Below are 22,384 nucleotides of genomic sequence, written 5' to 3' on the forward strand. Positions count from 1 at the left end.
TTATTTTAGATTATTACAGTTGAGGTCGTGTTTCACTGCCTGGACAACTTTGCACTGTTAAGCTCAGTTTGGATCCTGTTGAGATAGAGAATAGGGGACTTGGGACGCCGTGGTACCTCCGATGCCTAAGTTAGTCGTAGGGAGAGGGTGACAAAGCGAGTGTAGGATAAAAACATTCAATCAGAGAGAGAGAGAGCCCCCCAGAGGGTGTGTGGGGGTAGTAATATACCTAGCCAATGTGATCTTCTGACAAAGGGATTCAAGGAGGTGTCGTTCGTACTTGTTAGCCGGATCGTGAGGGTGTCGCCCACATCCCCTCCTGCCGCATTCCGTGTCAGCCTTTCGTCAAGTGGTAGGGCCCTACGCCTGATCGTGGTGACCTCTAACACCTCAATCTAGGCCATGCCATGCTTGTCATTGTCTTCCATTTAATGTGGCATGGCCATGGTCAGGCGAGCCCGCCGTCGGTACTCAAGTGCAGGGATTTTCCCTGGCACCCTGCTCCTAAGTTGTCGGCATCTTCGTCTACACTGCTTTCAATGCTTGGGTGTTAAAGTCATTCTTGACACCTTGATTTGACCCTAAGACCTTGATCGTGGGTGGTTAGGAGCAACCCATACTTCTGATCGGGTCCCATGCAAGGCGCGTCTACTACATTTTCTCATCATGGGCCTTATGGGTTGGCTTGGCCCTCTTAGGCCTAGTCTTGGCCCATGTTAACCGAGTTGCTTGGATCAAGCATGTTCGGTTCAGCCCAGGTCTAGGGGATTACTCCCCTTATAATTACAACTGCAAATTTCAACCAATCTTTCTTTCTGTAAGGTATAAACTTCTTTTTTTAAGCTCTCTCTAAACAGTTTTTTTCATATCCATTTCTCTCAAAAATCCAAATTCGTTCCACTCAGAGGGAGAGTCCATTTCTCTCCTCCCTTAAGTTGTTGTTCATATATCTTTTATTTTTCGTTTTTTTTTTCTTGTCATTTATTCTCCACTTGGTAAAAAATGCTTGATCTATTGTTTTCAAACCACTAGTAACACATGCTCCCACCATCCAATGTCCATCTGGAAAACCTAGGTAAAAGGGGCAAAGTGCCAACAAAAGACCGTTACATAGCTCTCACATGCCACAACATACACTTTCTACCAACCACACGTGACACAACAGAGTTTTCCATATTTAGATCTTCCATATATAGGCCACACAGTCACATCCCTGTTGGCGCATGAGGCCCACGAGCGGATGAGCTGGCAATGTCGTGAGTATTTTTAATATATTACTGTCAATCTAGATGTCCATTCTAATTATCTAACCATGTGAATGTTTTCCCTAATTTAAAATATCGAGTATCTTGAAGGAAGGAGAGGATGTAAATATTTCTATCATCAATACCAACATAGTAGACTGAAGTGATCATTTTTTGGTTGCAACTTTAAAATTGCATCTAAGCAGTCCATCAAATCACTTGTTTAGTTGTGCCCTCCCTAGCTTAGACATTTTTTCTTTTATTTTTTATGCTGCTTACTCTTGTATTCTTAATTTTATTTTAATGCAAATCCTTATGTTACAGAAACATATACATGATCATTTTCATATTTGGAGGCCTCCTATGGGGTGGGGCCCTAGTGAACAACCTAAATTGCGTAGCTCATGAGCTGACCTTACTACAATTCTACAAAGCTAATAGTTAGATATGTACCTAATTTTACGACCCATTATTCTTTCTTACTCGAAACAAAACAGAACAGAACAAAAAACAGCAGAAAATCAAAATAGGTTGATTGCTTGTTTGGATTCACAAGTCATCTCAGCTCATCTCAACTCATCTCACTACTATTCATTACTATTCAGCAACTTTAACTCATAAATCTCACTACTATTCACAACTCATCTCATTAATATTCACAATCCATCTCAGCTCATCTCAAGTCATCTCAAGTCATCTTCGAATCCAAACAGTCAAACCATTTTAGTACAAGGTTGGAAGCAAAACCTAGTAGACTAGGACCAAACAGAAGATATTTTTCCAAACATGCTGGACCAAATTAAAAAATAAAATAAAATAAGAAAAAGAGTAAGCAAACACTGATATGGATGTTGCATATCTCAACCCACCCGCAGTATTATTATATTACGCCATTACACCATTCAATCTTGAATGTCACATTCAAACATGAGGTTTCTCAAGATGAAGATGCAAATGTACTTCACGGAAATATGTAACAAACTGATGGGTATAAACAAAAATAAAAAATAAAAACTCACTTATACAGCGTTATTATTAGTACAAGATGACTCAAATGCCACGCGGACCAAAACCATACAAACATGAACAGAAAACTGCATTTTGATTCCGCAGTGCTCAATAATCATTAATCCAGACGGCTGCGACAAGCATTTCAGGAAAATGCTACAAACTTGACTTGCTCAATGGGAAAACCCCAATCCTAACTATGGCTCTACTCCTACTAACAAAAGCTACACTTTCCTTGCAACAAATACAAATCTGTACCTGGTTGGTTTTAATTCTGGTGGCTGAACTCCTCCAATCTCAGTCTCTTGCATGTTTCACTAATTGTATCATTGAATATCGCCAACTAAACAGCAAGTTGCTCTGCAAAACCATATTCATGTATTAAGCAATCAATATTCGAGTATCCTGATTTAAAAAGTTGCTGTCTGAACAATTTAGCTAAGCAAGTCTCTGAACAAGTTGGGATTTTGACTTGATGGGGTCACACCCATGTGCCTCACGAGTGCGTCTTTTTCCAAGGAATCTCTCGGATTCAGACCCTTAGGAAATTGTGTTGGAAGTGTAGTTCCAGCATGTGCAGTGCTGACAGTAGCATCTAATAACCCAACAGTGAAATTGACATCATCCCTGTTGGTTGTAAGAGAAATCTCAGGACTGCTGCTCTGCCCACTAGCAGAGGCATTTCCATATAATGCAATAATATCAGGTGATTCAGTAGCGCCAACTGCACCATGATTTGATGTCGCACTAATTTGGGTTGGATCAAGAAGCCCTTCTAACTGCTTGAAGGGATCGACAGATGGAGTTGTACTTGCAACAGTAGGTTCACCCAAGTCAAGCAAGTCTGGTGAAGGTTGATGATTTGTCTTCTCCACTGATACAACTGCTGCCTTTGGTGCCTGAGCCTTCTCTGCAGCATGGACACCTGCCTTAGCGATCTTATGGTTAGCTGAAGTAGCCCTCTTATCAATTTGAGAGGATCCCCCAAACAATGAAGCTGCAAGCTTCTGCTTTTCTGGAGAAATTTCAACTTGTGGTTTCCTTGAATCACGAGTACTGCGTGTTTTTGAATTTACATTGACTGCACCATCTACTTGAGTGACATCATTCACTGTATTATGGGTAGTAGAATTTGAGGTAGATGGTGAAGAAGAGTATACTGGTCTACCCCACTTTTTCTGAACACCATCAAGTCGTAGCTTCAGTTCTGATGACCCCGAATCTGATATGGATGGAGCAGTCGCAACCTGGTGGGTGTCCCTAGAATAAGATGGCTCAGATACTGGAACAAGTTCAGTTGAGGGCTCGAGTGAAGCTGCATGTATTCTGGGTGGCATCGGGGGCTTTGGAAGCTCATATGCCTCGAACCTAAGACCATGCATCGAAGCTTCATGCTGGTCTTGGCTTCTGAAGTTGCTGATACTTGACAGACCGGATTGCTCACTCTCAGAGATGTAGGGCTGAGCACCATTTTCCAGTGACTGTTGGACATAATTGTCAAGTAACGACAGGCTTTTGTCAACCTGCAAGGAGAATTAGAGATGTTCGGATTTGGGGATTAGATAATGTGAAGAGTATTAAAACGGATTGATCAAGTGGCAAATATTACAAAGCCAAAACAGTCCAAGATGCTACATAAAGATACTTGGATGCACTGCCCCATGCAGGCACATGCATCACCCCGCTGCAAAGGCATGAGCATGCATGTGAAAACACTCGCACGCACAAACATAAAAGTATACTTTTTTTGATAGGTAATAACATAAAAATATAATTTGGAGGAGAAACAACAGACAAGTTTATAAAAGACACTTTCAAGTCACTTCCAACCATATCAAACGTATATGGCATTCAGAGAGGAGGTTTTTGAGCATACTAAGAAAGGATTTAGTTGTGAAAACTTTAAAAATCAGTTGATTTTATAAAAAACAAAAGACCTAAGTGCAAGAAAAGCCAAACTCCAATAAAGCATAAAGAAGTAAAATTTCAATTTGATCTGACATACAACCATACCACAGACGGGTACCAATTACCAATACTTAACATGCTTGGCAGAACTCACCAGCAAAATACATGGATTCTTTCACTAAGAAAGTGTATACAGACTGTGGAGTAACTATGAACAGAAGCATAAACTGATTCTGAGTTTTCTTACTCTAAACCACGAAGCCTTGCAGTCAAGTGACACTCTTTCAGCTTCATAGAGGGACACAAATTAAAAGAAAGCAACATCCTGAGTCGTTATGTAAGTCCTCATCATACTCCCTTAGCCTTAACTGAATATTTTCAAACCTTCTCGAACTAAGATTGACGTGTAATTTCTAAGTTTAATCTTAAATCCTCCCATAAATGAGAACAAAAAACTATAGTAATGCAAAAAATTAAGTCTATAATCTTCTTAAATGCATGAAATGAAACAGTTTAAGAAAAAAAAGATACTCCAAAGCAGCTCCAGAATATCTGCTATAGACAGATACATAATTATATAATACTAACACCTGCTTCAGTCCCAATCTCACTGAATCTGAGCTCCAGTATCAAGCAGTACGAAAGTGAACTAAATCATGGAAGCTCAAGTACATGATAACCAAAAAGGACAAGATACTTCCAACGCAGGATGTAAATCCTTAATGGTTCCATGTTAGTAGCTTACAGCATTATATCATAACATCTGAAACATGGCACAAAACTAAACCAAAACAAACTGAATGCACACAGTCAAAGGGAAATTAAACAAGAACTCATTAAAAAAGAAAAAAATGGAATCTAAAAAACTGCAAATTTATAATCAGAGCAAACAACTCTAGATCAATACATGCATAAGGGTAGGCAGGCTTAGAATGTCTTTTAAGACTAATAGGAAGAAGGATTTTAAAAAGGTGAGGGCCCTTGCATGAGATTTGAAACTAATACGATACTACAATTACCTCTATATCTTCACAACTTGCATCTGACGGCAAAATATTCTCAACAGCATGTGCATCTAAGCTAATGACTGCTTGCAATTCATATGCCCGTTGCTGCAAATCTGTTGAGTGGGAAGCTGATAATTCTTCAACCAAGGATTGACACTAAATCAAGATCACAGAGTTATCAGTACAAAAAGTCCAAAAAGTATCAGAACATAAAAACATAGATTTTATTAATCTTTGAAAATACAACGAAGAAATAAAGTGGAATTCAGTAGGAAAACTAAGATTTACAATGTGCGACTAACAACAATATTTCATAGAAGTGCAACGTTATAAAAGATAGATATATATATATATATGAGTGTGTGTGTGTGTGAGAGAGAGAGAGAGATTGCTAAGCATCGCCATATCTTAAGAGGAGATTTGAGGGTGCTAAGTAAGTGGCATGATAAACAAGAAATATACAGGAGATAACCTAAACAACAAGAGAGAGAAAGAGAAATAAGAAAGTTCTGAAAACTATAAATAGGAACAAAACTGAACATTCATCTATAAATAAAGGGAATTAAGGAAGAAAGCCTTGAAAGTGTCCACCGTTCTCGCAGTCCTTAAAACTCTGATAATTTATTTCGCTCCAAATGCACTACATCAAACAACAGTGATTCATCTTCACTATTAAAGGTTAACAGCCTGGTCTTTCTAGCATGCCATGAGACACACCATCGGTCGAGCATTGACCTGTTTTAGACTGGCAGGCTGAATATATCCATAAAACACTAGCCATCTCACAGTTAAGCAAAAGGCGAGTGACTGTTTCCCCCACTCTTTTGAACATACAACACAACTAAAACGTGGCGCTTCCTTAGGTTTCCACAGCTAGAATCTTCCCACAAGCTCTCTCCAAACAAAAAATAATAATTACATTTGTGAGTTACCTTCTATTAGGGAAAATTACCTATTCCCCTTCAAACTGCCACTCTTTTTTCAATTTGACACCCAAACAACCAAAGTTGTCACTTTGCCTCATTTTCAATTTGGTGCTGTTTTTAACTAAGGCCTCGTTTGTTTTCACAACTCCTCTCAGTTCATCTCATCTCATATCATCTAATCATTACAACTTTCTCAAATTTCCACACAAAATAAACTAAACAATTCAACTTTTTCAAATCCCAAAACAAAAATAATATTAAAAAAATATATTCTAACAATATTTTATTCAACTTTTAACTTTAATCTCAACTCATCTCATATCATCTCATCTGCGAAAACAAACAAGCCCTAAGAGATATAAACGTTGCCATTTTCAATGGCATATGCTAGTGTGGGTTGAAGAAAAGCCCCAGGTAAACTTCTTCATTTGCTTATGCACCGTTCACTTCACACCTTCAGCATCTCTCTCAGGCCTCAGCCGACACCGTTCGCCACTTAGAGTGGAAAGTGTGCAGACTTCATTACCACCGTCGTTGTGAGCTCAACCTCAAATCATCTCACTATTCAAACTCCCTGAAATCTCCATTCAGGACCATTCCATCAAGCCTTCAAAGTACACGCACTCAATCCCCCCCCCCCCCCAAAAAAAAAAAAAAAATCATCTTGCAATTGTCCTTTTGAATTTTATTTTGATTCTCAACTGGTACTCATTGCAGTGGTTCTCAAGGTCTGAAGCCTCACAAAAGTGTCACTGTCACACACTAGGTTTTTTCCAACTTGGAAACCTCAAGGTTCAAGCCATCTCAGATTCTCAAGCTCAATGTAAGGTTTTTATAAATTTGTTTTTTCTCTTTTAGATTAATAGTTATATATTTTCTTTTATCAGTTAAAATTGATAGTAATATTTTTTTGATCGGTTAAAATTAATAGTAATAATATTTTTATTATAAGTAAAAGAAATTTTATTGATACTTAAATAAGCATAGCCCAAGTCAGGAAGTATACAGGAAAATGCACCTAGTTAGGAACTCGAAATAGATACAAGGAAGTTATGGAAATTGCGACCATTAAAATCCATAGCTATGGCCCACATAAATAAGGTCTTAAAGAAGAATTAAGCTCTTGAGGCCCAAACAAAACAACTGTAGACTGCCAATGTTGGTTCCGGCTGGTTCATAGGTCAGTTGGTTTCCATGTATCTTTATGGGTGTCAATTCAGTTTCAGTTTGGGACCAAAACCAAACCGAAAGGTCAGTTTTTCACCCGTAGTGTTAGCACCCTGGTCTCCAAAATTTGGTCGAGCACCTTGGGTTGTTCACCTACGTTTGTTTTACAACACAAGGAAAAAAGCAAACAGCACAAATTGTTGTTTCACAATGATCAACCAATAATATTACTGTCAATGACCACCTATTTGCTTACTTTTTTTTAATAAGTAAAAAACCTATTTGCGTACTATGGTGCATTTGGAGGGAAATGAATGATCATTACTTCGAGGATTGGGAGTTCTCCTGATCTTCTCTCCCCTTACTCTCTCCTTTGATTTCATGTTAGTCATGGAAAATCTCACAGAATTTGTTGAGTGGAGAGAGGGGCCAAGAGATCTTTATATAGTGTGTCAAAGTAACCTTGGTCATCAAAGTAATAATTTATAGACTGTTCAATTTCTAAAATTCAATAACCTTTATGAATTCATTGGTTAGAGAACTAACATGAGTTCAAAAAACAAAAAGGCTTCACATATATTACTAAATTGACAGACTCCTTTTGACTACACAATTTTTCTCTTGCTCAAGGTTCCCCTTTTGTCAGCTGGCTTAGCCATTTATTGATGTTTGCATCAGTCCCCTCCATCAAAGGAGGAAGAGGATCAGTACAAAATACAAGACGATCATCTTGTTTGCTTGTTCTTTTTTTTTTTTTTTTTAATGATGGGGGAACCACCCCCACGGCAGTGCCCTTAGGACTCATCCATGAAACCTAAACCCCCAGGGAGACTAGCACAGCAACCCACGGCCATGGCCTCCCACTTAAATCGCAGTTTGATCCCAGGGGAATTGAACCTGTGACATGGGGCACATGCACACAAGTTCACCCTTACCACTTGGGCTACCCACGGGTGGGTACAAGATGATCACCTTTATATAAGCCAGACAATCTAAAAGGCTATATTCAGATGCTAGCAAAAGTACTAAGCACTAAAAGCACATATATCAATTAAGATGGAGAAGAGACTTTGACTTTAAGCTTAACTGGTCAAAAACATACCTCATGCAACATATCCACTTTTCTCCCGGCTGCTATCTCAGATGCATAAATTTTCATAAATGCTGTAACTGCATATGCCTTGAAAAGAAGCAAAAAATTATTGTCCAGTTGAATAAAAGATGTAGAATCTTAAAGGCCAAAGTTCTCTAATTAAAAAAAATACAATGTGCTTGGAAATGGACCAGTCACTTTCCTTCTAAAACTGCTTCATAAACTTATACCCAGCATTAAAACTACTCTACTTCGTCACAATCACTACCACAAAATATGAACAAAATACCTACGGAACATAGCAACATTTAGTATTTTGAGGTGCAATAGTAAAGAAATGAGCGGTTTGGATATATCCTGAAGCAACCAGTTTTGATGTTCTACTTACGAACATGCCCAAACAGATCCAAAAGCAACCAGATTTATTCTAAACTTGCCAAAATTGTGTTATCTATAAATCCAAGCATCATTATCTAGAAGATGTTGATGTAGCAATATCTAGGAAAATGACATAACACAATTTTATAGGTTCAGTTTCGGGATGATGAATTGTTTGCGAGGTGGCGTCAACAATATGGTTATGCTACTTATGGAGAGGCAATGACATGGTAAAATGGCATTGATGGTGATGCCAATTGACAATGATGGTGGTAGAGCATAACTAACGAAAGAAAGCCCAAGACACATGTACCATAACCCACCCAAAGGAAGCCCAAGACACACGTACCATAACCCCGAAAAAACTAGTCAATTTAAAGCTTCCTTAGAATCACTTAAAAGCTCAGTTTCACCTAATACGTAGCCAATGTGGAACTTAGCATCCATGACTACCCTTATAACTTATTATTCATATTCCTAATGTGGGACTGGGATGTTACATAGAGTCTCTGATGGTGATGGTAGTGGTGGTGGTGGGATAGGGTCAAAAGTTAATTCTCAACTTGTGGTAGTGTGACATTGACAACAAAGATTGGGGCAAAGATAGTAATGAAACGAATGGATGACTTTGTCCCTGCTTAAAATCTCCTGTTCGTCAAAAGACACATTTTGTTTTCCTAAAAAGAAAATTCCATTTCTTAATAAAAGGCTTTTACTACATTGTCAAACTTTGCTCTTGAGTCAAGTAACTGTTTATTTATTTGCATAATCAAGAAAAAAAAAAGTGCTTTCTAAGTGAAACTCAACATAACCTTAATTACTATGAAAAATACTTATACAGTAAAAATAGGCCAGCCAATAGCAACTTAAATATCCCCGTCCAGAATGAACCGTGGGGTACCTTTACAGTTTCATCATCTGAATATGCCTCTGCCACATCACACAATTTCCCTGTAATATAAGAAGCAGAATACTTCCCATCAGCTGTTCCATACTCCCCCAAAACCCAACAAATGACCTGTAATCAGAATTAAAGATTATGCTGATAAAAATAGAATTCTTACAGCAACATCCGTATGGAGGGTGAACAAATAAAAAGGAAACCAAGTAAGATAGTATGTACTTGAAGAAATAGAGACGGAAGCTTTGGCTCCCCAATAATGCGCAAATATGACTCTACCTGCACCCCAAAATTTTCATAAATAAGAGACACGAAGAAAAACTAAAAAATGTTTTGCACTACACAGTTGAAGCTACTTATGAACGATTGTAGTTGTCACGTGCTTAAGAACTCAAATAAACTCTTTTTTATAGGTAAGAGTAAAATATTATTAATAGAATACAGTGGGCGTAGCCCAAGTACATAGGAAGTATACACGGAATACAACTAGCAAACACAAGGCACTAGAAAGAGATACAGGCAAATTATGAAAACTATCCCCATTACAATCAAATACGGAAGCCCAAATAAAGTTTTGAAAGAATCTCTTCAACTAGTCTGAAGAGCGCTCTCGGTCTTCAAAGCACCTATAATTTCTCTCCATCCCAAATGCACCACATAACATAAGAGGAATCATTTTTAAAATAGCAGCAATATGATCATTATCCTGAAGACCTTTCCAACAAAATATCCCATGGAACCTAAACCCCCAAGGAGACTAGCACAACAACCCACCGCCATGGCCTCCCACTTAAATCACAATTTGATCCCGGGGAAATCAAACCTGTGACATGGGACACATGCAAACAAGTTCGCCCTTACCACTTGGGCTACCCACGGATGAGTAGATATCATCTCAATCTACTTAAAAAACTTAAATAAAAATATATAACATTTAAAAATATTAAATTAATAAAAAGGTTAAATAAAAAAAAGTGCAGGGTAGGGAAGCAAGATAGGGAAAAGGAAGAGAAGTGAGAGAGATTGAATCGGCAAAAAGAATATTGGAGTATTATTTGAATCTTGAGAGTTATTGAGCAAAATTGAAATTCAGTTTCTGAAATTTTTTTGCTGAAGCCAATTCCAGAAAAGATGGCTTGGGTTTTTCATTGTTCAAATTCGTTTTCTATCGACTGAGTTTTTCAAGCACATCCAAACACCAGAAAACCATGAAAACTACTTATAAAAATTGTTTTACATAGAATCAAATACAGCCTTAGTGAAAAATGAAAAAGAAGTAAGAATTTTTTATAAGTAAAAAGAAGTAAGAACTTGCTTTGCCTAAACCTTCTCTAACTGTAATCAATTAACGTGAAGGTAATGGATAATACTCCATACTCTACAAAGAGGATGTACACCATGTGATAGTGCAAAACTGTAATGAACAATCAGGTGAATCATATAAAATAAGGGCAATAAAAGAATTAAATGTCTATAAATGATTTCTGTCATAACAAAGAAATTAGGCCATCAAAGGTTAGTTATATCTTTCTATGTCACACATCATTTCAGGATACATCAGTTCGGTATTCAATCAGGGATGGATAAATTATGAACATTGGAAGAGCTTTTGCTTCTTCATTCTCTCCCTCTTATTCCTCTTCTCACCAGAGTTCTATGCCCCGTCTCTTCTGCTCCTAATCTCTCTCCTTAAATTACTGATAAAAAAACCTCTCCTTAAAATCTCTGTCTCGACCTCTATTCCTCTTGCATTGCCTCTCATATCTCTTCTTTCTTCTCTCTTCCATCTTCTCGATAGGTCTCCTTCTCTTCTTTTTCTATCTCATCATTTCAAGAAAAGATAATTGAATAGTTTTTAGAAGATTGATCCTTACATATATGATGACATGGCATGCTCATCAAGAGAACACAGCGTTGCTCAAACAAATTTATATATGCTGTAGAAAAACCATCAAATTACTTAAGGACTTGACACACAAATAAGTTCAAAGAGCAAGGTTATGAACTATATAACCTTAAATTATTAAATTATTACCTATATCAGATAGTAGATTATGCACCCTGATAAAACAACAAGGCAGCTTTTCTACTTGCATCCAGGAAATTCTCATTCATAAATTACACGAGAGAACACAATATAAGAAGACAAAAATTAGCTTATCTAGATATTTTCTATAGATAAGTCGTCCAGAATTTTCCTATTCATAAGTAGCTCATCTACATGAGTCTTATTTTTAAAACTGAGTACTTAGATACTGAATCTTAAGTAACTAGAAACTCGCACAATGTAATGACCCGAAGTATTTCTTTTTTTGATGTCGGGGAACCTCTCCAAGGCAGGGCCCCTTCGGACCCACCCCTACAGAGTAAACCCCGGTTCCGTGCACCGCACCCTCGGAAGTTTTCCTACACGGAAATGGTTAAATCGATGGCCTTTCACACATCCCCTAGAGATTGTTTGCACCCAAGGGGATTTGAACCTTGGACCTGGGGGGAGCATACCCCCAAGCTCAAGGCCTTTACCACTTGAGCCAACCCCTAGGGGTTCTGAAGTATTAGCATGAACACACGCAAGTATGTATATAGATCCGTTTATTTATACTTATATACATGTTTGTATGTATACATGTACTAAATGATAAAAGTGTAGATCAAAATAACATACAGCAGATGATCTCAGCTGGCTATCTGCAGCATCATCATCCTCCCCAAATCCCTCTGCAATCAACCGCATCAAGTTGTGTGCCACTTTAACATTCACCAGGTCTCCCGCATGCTCAAATACTTTATTCATGGTCTGTAGGGTATACATCAAATAAAATATATACACACATATTTATCAAAAAAATATATTTATACATACAGAAACATTATAAAATGCAACATGCATCATCATAATTACCTGGATAAACCAATGGTTACTGGGTGCAAATTGCTCGGCAAGCTCAACGCATCGAGATGCTATATAGGTTTTGTAATGACTATCATTAATGCTTATCATGTAGTCAATCATTCGGTCCACAATCACATCAACATTGGAGGACTTGGTCATTTTATACAATAGTTCAAAGGTTTTTCTCTTTAGAGTATCATCTGGGTCCTGCATAATACACATCCAACCTCCTTTAATATAATAAAGGATAAACATGATTAATATAAGAGATATGTAGTGTGCAAAAAGAATAGTAAGAAATCATGCATCCAATCCATAGTAGTAACACATGCACAAATGAATAGGAAGCAATATGAATATTCCTCCTCATGTCCTACACCTATCCACTTCTCCAGCTAAAACCCATTTCAAAGGAGGGAAAAAATTTAAAAGTTCGGAAAAAAAAAGAAGAAGAAAGAAATCCTCCCCTTGGCTAATGTGGCAGGAGCCACAGCTCCAACTTTTGTCAATAATGAAATAAAATACAGGGGAAAAAATCTGCTTCAATATTTAATAGCAAAATCTCTCACTTATATATAAAAAAATAGCAAAACCTCTCTCACCTCTAAGCAATCAATCACAGCGAGTTGGTGTTGTTCAGCTATATCAGGACTTATCTTTATCAATCGACCAAGGGCATCAATACCCATATACTTCAAATTGTGGCTGTCACTCTGGTCACAAGATCACATTATAATTACTTGAGAAATTCCAGATGAAAGCTAAAGTGATAAGAGGTGTGAATAATCTACAAACTTAAAGGTGCAAAACACAATGCACAAGGCATACCTTCAAAAATTTGGAAATAACTTCTGCCGCAGCTTCTAATAATTTAGGATTGGGATATATAGACGAGACACAGCATATGCACTCATAAAGGACAGCATTTCCAATATTACTCGAGTCACATTTTCTGAATATGTCACTAACAACAGTATACATCTTTTCACTTGCTTGCTTGTCACCACCTCCCAGCAATGCCAGAATCTTAAGCAACCTGATCTGCATGATTAAATTATGATGGCCGAGTGACCCATATGTCAACTTAAGAGTAAAATGGAAGAATAAAGGTGAAAAAAGAACTTAAAATGTAACACCTCAATCCCTCCCACATTTGGAAATATGAATAACCCACAAGAGTGTGTAGATTATCAATGTCATCATAGCCACAAAATCCCACATTAGCTATTTATTTCGATAAACTAGACTTTTTAAAGTCATTCTAGGGAAGCTTCAAAATGACTAATCTATTTGGGGGTTAAGTGTAGATATGACTAGCACTTTCTCTGGGTTGTTACATATAGCATTAGAGCCACCTAGTAAGGCCAGCCATGTTAAACTGGAGCATTGCATGACAAGGCCCTGACGAAGACATAAGAATTTAAGAGGGGAGTTCATTACACCTGATGGCAATATGAATAACCCACATAGTGTATAGGCTAAAGCTAGTTTTCTTTGAGGGAGGTATTGGGGTGGAAACTAAGTTTCATCTTGTTGGTTGGGATAAAGTTTGGTCACCAATATCTTGTTGTGGTTTAAGGTGCATAATTTGAGGGTCTTCAACAAAGCACTTTTGGGGAAATGGTTGTGGAGATATCATCGGGAAGGGGAGGGTTTGTGGAGAGAAGTCATAGATTCAAAATACGGAAGTATTAGGGGGGGCTGGTGTTCTAATGATGTTAGGGGGACATAAGGTATGGGGTTGTGGAAAAATATCGCTCTGGAAGGGGGAGGGTCATGGTGTCACTCTAGCGTGGTGAAAGGGTTCTTAAGAAGGTTTTTCCCATACTCTACCAGATTTCTAGTGTCAGAGGCTGTTGTGGCCGATTTATTGGTGTTTTCTGTCCATTGGAATGTTCGTTTTTCGAGAGCAGCTCATGATTGGGAATTGGTTATGTTTGCTGATTTTTTTGACTCGTTGTATGCTATGTTGTTTGGCAATGTGTTGGAGGATAGGATGATTTGGAATCCTGGTGGAAATAAAAAGTTCTCGGTACGTTCCTTCTATAAGACCCTCTCGGGATTCTCTAATGATCATTGTTTTCCTTGGAAGGCTATTTGAAATTGCAAGGTACCTTTTAAGATTGCTTTCTTTATACGGACTGCATCTCTTGGGAGAATTCTCACCGCTAATAATTTGAGGAAACGTGGTCTTATCATTGTGGATTGGTGTTTTTTGTGCAAGAAAGATGGGGGAATCAGTAGATCATCTTTTGTTACATTGTGAAGTGGCCCGGTGTTTATGGAATGAGATCCATAATTGGACCAGGGTAGCATGGGTTATGCTTGGAAGAGTTATGGATATTTTTAAGTGTTGGACAGGTATTAGGGGAAATGTCCACATTGTTGCTGTGTGGAGAATGATCCCTCATTGTATTATGTGGTGTTTGTGGATGGAGAGAAATGTGAAGTGCTTTGAAGACACAGAATGTTCTTTGGATGAGTTGAGGAGAGTTTTTTACAATAGTTTACTCTCTTTGGCTTTGGCCATTACTTGTAATGAGGACAATTTTCATGATTTGCTTGTATCTCTCACTAGTGCCTAGTGATAATTAGGCATATTCGATGTATACTCCTTGTGTAGTTGGGCTATGCCTTTTCCTATCAATAATATATCACTTTCACTTATTGCAAAAAAAAAAAAAAAAGGTAGTCATGGGTGCTAACTTCTAGGCGAAAGTCGGCTTCATAAGTAATTCTAGGGAAGTTTCAAATTGACAAGTCTTATGGAGTTATAACGCAGATGAGGCTAGTACTTTTCTTAGGTTGTTACACAAAAGTGCGGGGGTGGAAAGGAAATGACAAAACCAATACTTCATTAAAGGGTAAATAGGAACATCATAATTATGTTCGTCATGATCATCATCAACATCACGATCATGATCATCATCGTAGGTCTATTTTATGGGCTTTAAGGAAGTATCAAAATAGTTGTTTTGTGTCTATAATTAATTAAGGTATAACAAGGTTCAATCCAAGTTCTAATAGAATAGCCAATAAAATCCAAGAAACTAGATATCCTTGTTGGATAAGGATGTCTCATGATGAATCAGATCTGTGACCCCTTGATAGGGATAAAACCTAAATTTAGGGGACATTTTCTTAAAATTATGCTGCCAGCTTTTTCCTAGAAAAGTTAGGAGTTGTTTAAAAGGCTTATGAAAGGGAAAATCAATTCTACTAGGAGTAGGAATGACATTCTACTACCTTCTCTATTTTTAGGGATAACCCTAGATTTTAGGTTTGCTCACCAATTTCTATTGGAGTTTTGGGAGTGCGCAATTTGAGAACGTTTAACAAGATCCTTGGGAAATGGTTATGACAGTATCATCAACAACGGAGTCACTGTGGAGGCAGGTAATTGACTTCAAGTATGGGAGTGCTTGGGGGGTTGGTGAACTAACAAAGTGAGGGGTGTTCATGGCGTGGGTTTATGGGATTTTTTTTTTTATCAGTTTTGCAGTTGGAGAGGGTTCTACGATCAGATTTTCACATGATACTTGTGGTAATTACACTCTTAAGACAGTGTTTCCTTCCCTATATTGAATTGTTTCTGGCCTGGAGGCTTTAGTGTTCGATCTTTTGGACTTCTCTAATGGCATTGATCAGTGTAAAGTTCATTTTATTAGAGTTGCCCAGGATTGGGAAATTTGAGATATTTCCAAGTTTTCCAGCTTATTATACATTGCGAGCATCGGTAGTTTTGAGGAGGATAGGATGCTTGGAAGCTTACTGGGAGTAAGAAGTTCACTGTTCGATCATTGTACAAGGTTTTGATAACTCAGAGTCATCACTCTTTGCCTTGGAACTGTATTTAAAGGGGTAAGGTGCCTTCCAAAGTTATCTAAGGTTGTGTTTGGTTATTGAAACAAACTCAACTCATCTCAAACCAATCATTGATGGGACTCACTACTTTTTCAACTTCCCATAAAAAAAGTTAAACTCATCTCAATCTACTTCATACATTTTAACCTTAAAAGTTAAACTCGTCTCAAACTAAAAAAGTTAAACTCATCTCAATGAGACCCACAGAATACTACTATTCACAACTCAACACAACTCATCTCAACATCCAAATGTAGCCAAAGACCCTAGAGCCTAAAACCAATCTCCTTTCTCAATCTTCCTTGATTGCGAACCCTTCACCTATATATATATATATATATATATATATATAAATAGTGCCTTCCAAAATGGCTTTTTTCGTTTGGACTACCTTCCTTGGAAAATCTTGACCATAGACAATTTGAGAAAGCGTGGACTTATTGTCGGATTGATGCTACATGTGTAAGAAGAATGGTGAATTCGTGGATCATCTATTATGGCATAGTGAGGTGGCAAGGGTATTATGGGACGAGATATTTGGAGGAACTGGACTTGCTTAGGTGATGCCTAGGAGGACGGTGGATCTTCTAGCTTGCAGGAAAGGTGTAACATACAAACCCAAATAGGACTTCAGATCAGTTTTTTTTTTTCTTTTTTTTTTTAATTTCATTTTTTTAATTATTATTTATCTATTTTTATTCTTATTATTTTCGAAATTTGACAACTAATTATATTAAAAGGGTTTGTATTTCATTAGGAATTTCCTTATCGACATAGTTATCCCTTAGTTTCCAGTTTGAATAGATTCCTAGATTTAAACCAATACCCAACTTCAAACCTTAGCATATCTCCTGAGGACTCACGCCACTTCCCTCCCCATTGTCTATAAGAATCCCATGAAACCCTCTAAATTAAACACACAAAATACCTGGAGGAAGAACTCACTCTCGCATAGCTTAGTCCTCTGCCCAGCCACCACTGATCACCCCAGGACATCGGAACACCACCCACCACCCACAGTGCCAGAAACTGCCAGCCATCCTAGTCTCGTCGCACTCACTCCCTCAGGGAAGCCACTGTCGTCACACTCACCCTTCATCCCTCTCGGTAATTGAGTTTTCAGTTCCATCTCTCTAACTCCTTCTCTGCGTCGCACCCCCTGACTAGAGGAGCCGCTATTGCGTCGCCGGCCACCCTAAAAAACCTAGAGCCACCTTCACACCCAACCACCTCTCTCGGAACAAGACAGGACAACCAGGAAGGGAAGCCTGACATAGATATTGATTTGAACAAAGGAATTGTATCACACGACACCTCCCCTCTCACAAACTTCTCTCAGACTTGTGTATTCTGCCTTTGATGTTAAAGTGGGCCTTCGGCTTTGAGGACCATTCGGCTTGGTAAATGTATTCTTGTGAGAGCTGAACTCTCAGATGGGCTTTGTCTTGTACTAGGCCCGATCCTTATTCCTTTCAGCACCTTATGTTAGTAGGCCGAAATCCTTTGTATTACATAGACAATGCTTAGGAGTTAATTAGGTTATTATGTTTTAACTATTCCAAATTTATCTTTAGCAGTATTTTAATTTATATATTTTTACATGATAAAACCTGAAATTTCAGATTTAGTTTTACACTATTTATCTAGTAGATTTATATTAAACCCATTTATATTACAAAGTTATTTATTCATGATTAATTATATATTACAAGTATTCATTAATTTTGCATGGAAACAAGATAACTACTATGTTAAATTCCAAATTTTGTATTTAATCATGTAAAGAACCACAACTCGTTTATCTAGAAAATTAGTAACGTCGAGTACCTCGTATAAGTAACGCGCTACAAGTTGGAAATCAAGAAACAACGCTAAGAGGTAAATAGTATGATCATATAATTGCAGGTGTATTGTAAATATTATTGTTATGTATGAAAATATGATGGTTACCTATGCTATGCTGAGAGCCAAGTCAATGTTAGATCCATTTCACGATCTTTGATGGATTATAACATTATTCTTGTATGTATGGATTTGTTGCTTGGTGGATTGAATGTTATAAAAAAAAATCACATGAATGCCATGTGATGTTCACATAGTATTTTAAGTCAAGAAGGCCATGTAATAAAGTAGCTAGATCACGTATGTCATGTAATGTTCACGTAGTATTCAAGTCACACATGCCATGCAATGTTCATGACGTAGTTGGATCACGTATGCCATGTAGTACTTAGATGATGTATGCCATAGAAGGTTAGAAAATGTTTAGATCATGTTGTGTCATGCCATGTTATGCAATGCCATGTACAAGAATATGCCATGAAGTTTAATAAATTCTCATGCATTAAGAAAGATAAATGTTTTAAGGAAACACAGACCCAAGCATATTTCACTCCATGTTATGACAAGTTATGCAAATTAAGTGAAACACGGACTCAAGTGTGTATCACTCCATGTTATGACAAGTTATGCAAGTTAAGTGAATCACGGACTCAAGCGTGTTTCACTCCATGTTATGACAAATTATGCAAGTTAAGTAAAACACGGACTCAAGCGTGTTTCACTACAAGATAAGTTATGCAGTGTCACGGACTCAAGCGTGGTTCACCATATGTAATAAGTGAAAGAAAAAATGAACAAACCATGTATGATTGTTAGGAAGCACATGTAGTCAGTCATTTATACAATCACGTTACATGTTTGCCATGATTATGTATGATTCCGCTCATGTTGATGATAATGATCATATACACTATGTAAATCTATGATGATATATATATGTTATGAAGAGTCTTCAAAAATTAAGCCTTTGCTAAGCAGAGTCATGTTTACAGTATGATGTGCTACTTACTGAGTATTCCACTTATTTTTGTTTGTCTTTCTGTTTTATTCTATGTTTAATTCTCACAGATGGTGATTATGATGATGCAGAGCTGGATGGCCAGGAGTAGATCTAGTACAAAGACTTAGAAAGGAATAAGTGTTATTCACACAAGAATTAGATTTCTATTATGTTATTTGAATAAAAGTCATTCGTAGGACTAGTTTATGTTCTTTTTACTTTACGTTCAGTTTCAAGATAATTATGTTCAGTTTAGTTTTAATGTCTTTTTTTTATGCTTTCCAATAAAAGAGGTATTTCAGAATTTTGAGTCTCCTTACCGGGCATTATGCTATGTATGTTAGTAATATCTCTACCCTACGGGAAAGAGGTGTTACAAAAGGTCTTCAAGGCGTCCCCCATGTGGCTGTTGTTTGGAGTTTTAGCTTGAGAGTAACGATGGGAGTTTTGAAGATAGGGAGCACCCTTTGGATGAACTTAGAAATTTCGTTTTACATGCCTTATGCCTTTAGTTTTCTGCTATTGTACTCAATGGAACTAGCTTTCATGACTTTATTATATCCCTAGAGGTAATTAGGTGTTCTCTTTTGTATATTCCCTGTGTACATGGGCAATGCCTTTTCATATGTTTCAATAAAATATTATCTTACCTATCCAAAAAGAAGCAAGAGACAGAAAAGAAAGAGAGAGGAAAAGGTACCTGAATAAATGGAGCTGGCATCTGATGATAATCATAACCCTTTGGTAATCTGCGTTCTGCTACTTGTTTAAGGATGGTTACAAAGCTGACAACTAAATCCTTATAAGAATTAACATCTATTGTTATAAGATCAAAAAGAGGGCAAAGCGTTGCACCCATGACCCCAGGATCATTATCACAGAGCCTCTGGAAAAGAAAATAAGAAAATCTACATCAGAAGATAAGAAAACATTTTGATCATCAGGCAGACCAATGGAGAAAAGGTCGAATACAGTTGCTCAAATATAAATGAACCCTATCGATGCAGATCTGAAATTGAAACCAAAACCAATGGAGAAAAGCTGACTGCTTTTCAAGAAATGTAATCATATCGATGGCTTTATTACGGTTAAAAAATGAAATAAGAAAAAATCATGCATGCAGGTTCTGTTACTTATATTTATTTAAGCTGCATACAATTTGTGAAAGTAGTCTTATTAATCCTTTCTCATTTTTGCAACTCCAGCTTATCGGTCGAGGATCAAGATAGATTGTGTAATCAATCGTGTAGATACAGTGACAGCACTAATCCCAAACCCATGATCGTGATTAAGACTCAACCATTACCTGCATCAGATTTACAATTTTTCTACTAGTAAAACATAAAACATTCAAATGGTGACCGACCCACCCACCTTGCGAAAATTGGAGACGAGGTGGGAGACGGAAGAGGGGGACTTTTGGTAGAATCGGTGAAGCGCCATAATGGCCTTCTTCCTCACTGCTTCCTTGGAGTGGCCAAGTAGCTCCACCACCTGTGGCAGAACGGCCGGAATGGTCTCCTCGTTGATCAGCCTGCACACGGCATTCAGCGCCGCGCACACAACGAGATAGTTATCGGACCTCAGGTCCTTCTGGATGGTGTTGACGATGAGGATGATGAGGTCATGGTCCTCGTTGAGGAAAAGTGTGACGGCCAGGTAACCGGTGCGCTTGAGGAGGAGGCTGTCATCGTGGGTCATCTTAACGGCGTGGATGTATCCAAAGGAAGCGTCGTGGCCGAGCATCTCGATGTAGACGAGGCGGATGATGTACTCCTTCATCTTGCGCTTGGGGATGTCGGGGTCGGCGATACGGCGCTTGAGGGTTTCGATCTCGTGAAGGACGATACGGTCCTCCTCGGCCTTGGATCGAGTCTCGCCGATGGACTTCACCAGGTCCAGGAACTCCTTCGACTGACCGAAGCCGCCTTGAGACCCCATCGCCAGCTCGCGACCGATCGTCTTCAGCTGCTCCATATTCCAATTCAAATCCCAAATTCACTCAATCTTTCTCGTTTAGGGTTTTCTGGGGTTGGAATCTGAAGCATTTAGATCTGAGAGAGATTTGAGGGAGAGAGTGAGGGTGAAAACGTGGCGTAAGGATAGTTTCGGGAAGAAGACCGGTGGTGGTACTGGTGGTCGTGAACGTGAAAGGTGACAATTTGTTTCCAGCAGTCCAAATATGAACGCATACGGGTCGGGTTCGGCGTTGGGATTGGTGGAGCCCGAGCTAATGCTATCTCCGTTTCTTTTCCCAAACATCGTATTTGAATCAATTCAATCGTACCCGTGTCATAAATGAATCGTTATACGGATACGATCAATTGAAATAAAAATTAAATAAAATATTTAAAATATTATTTTTATTTTATAATTTAAAAAATTTAAATTATTTAATATATTTTATATAATATATTTAAAAATATTATAATATAATGATCTCTATCTCATTTACTAAACCAATCAAACCTTATAATCTAATTGAATTATTGGAAAAGTTAAGGTTTATTTGCAAATAGTTCAAACATTTTATTACATATTGTCTCATCTCATTTTTTTTAAAATATCATTTAATCACAAATATTTTTAAATTTTAAATTTTGAATTTTTTTATTTAATTATTACAATTTTTCATTAAAGATAAAAAATAATTAATATTTTCAAATCTCAAAATAAAAATAATATTAAAAAATAATATTTTAACTATATTTTTATTTTATAATATTTTTATTTAATTTTTTTTATAAAAAATTTAATAAAATATTATAATATAAATTATTTTATTACTATTAACAAATTATTTTATTATTATTTATAAATTTCTCACCTCTTATTCTGCAAAAATGTATATATTAATTTGAATCGGTATCATGCCTTCGTTAAAATAGACAACACAAACTAAAATGACCTTCAAGTATATCTTGCACGACTCGAGGACAAAACGTCTAAACGAGGATTCTCCATTCTGGAGTTTCGATGCTGACTTTGTTTTCATGAGTTTTAAGTTGAATTTGGATAGTTAGATATTTTTAAATATTTTATGAATAATAATAAAAAAAATATTAATAAAATATTAAATAATAATAAAAAATATATAAAAAATAATAATAAAATAATAAATAATAATAAAGTATCGTGAGAATACCTATCCTT

At 37.2% G+C, this 22,384-nt stretch overlaps 1 protein-coding gene across 1 annotated transcript; it reads right to left on the bottom strand.

Annotated features, from left to right (window-relative positions):
- Positions 1-2,089: 2,089 nt before the first annotated feature.
- On the bottom strand, positions 2,090-21,455 carry LOC109001428 (AP-4 complex subunit epsilon-like). Its single transcript, XM_018978708.2, has 11 exons — positions 20,606-21,455; positions 19,932-20,117; positions 13,354-13,566; positions 13,128-13,238; positions 12,535-12,732; positions 12,298-12,429; positions 9,855-9,911; positions 9,633-9,749; positions 8,363-8,440; positions 5,180-5,323; positions 2,090-3,775 (listed from the first exon to the last, which is right to left on the bottom strand). The coding sequence occupies exons 1-11, from the start codon at positions 21,206-21,208 to the stop codon at positions 2,687-2,689; spliced, it is 2,928 nt and encodes a 975-aa protein (XP_018834253.1). The 5' UTR covers positions 21,209-21,455; the 3' UTR covers positions 2,090-2,686.
- Between the last annotated feature and the right edge of the window lie 929 nt (positions 21,456-22,384).

Source organism: Juglans regia, chromosome 2, assembly GCF_001411555.2.
Source record: "Juglans regia cultivar Chandler chromosome 2, Walnut 2.0, whole genome shotgun sequence".
Taxonomy (NCBI): domain Eukaryota; kingdom Viridiplantae; phylum Streptophyta; class Magnoliopsida; order Fagales; family Juglandaceae; genus Juglans; species Juglans regia.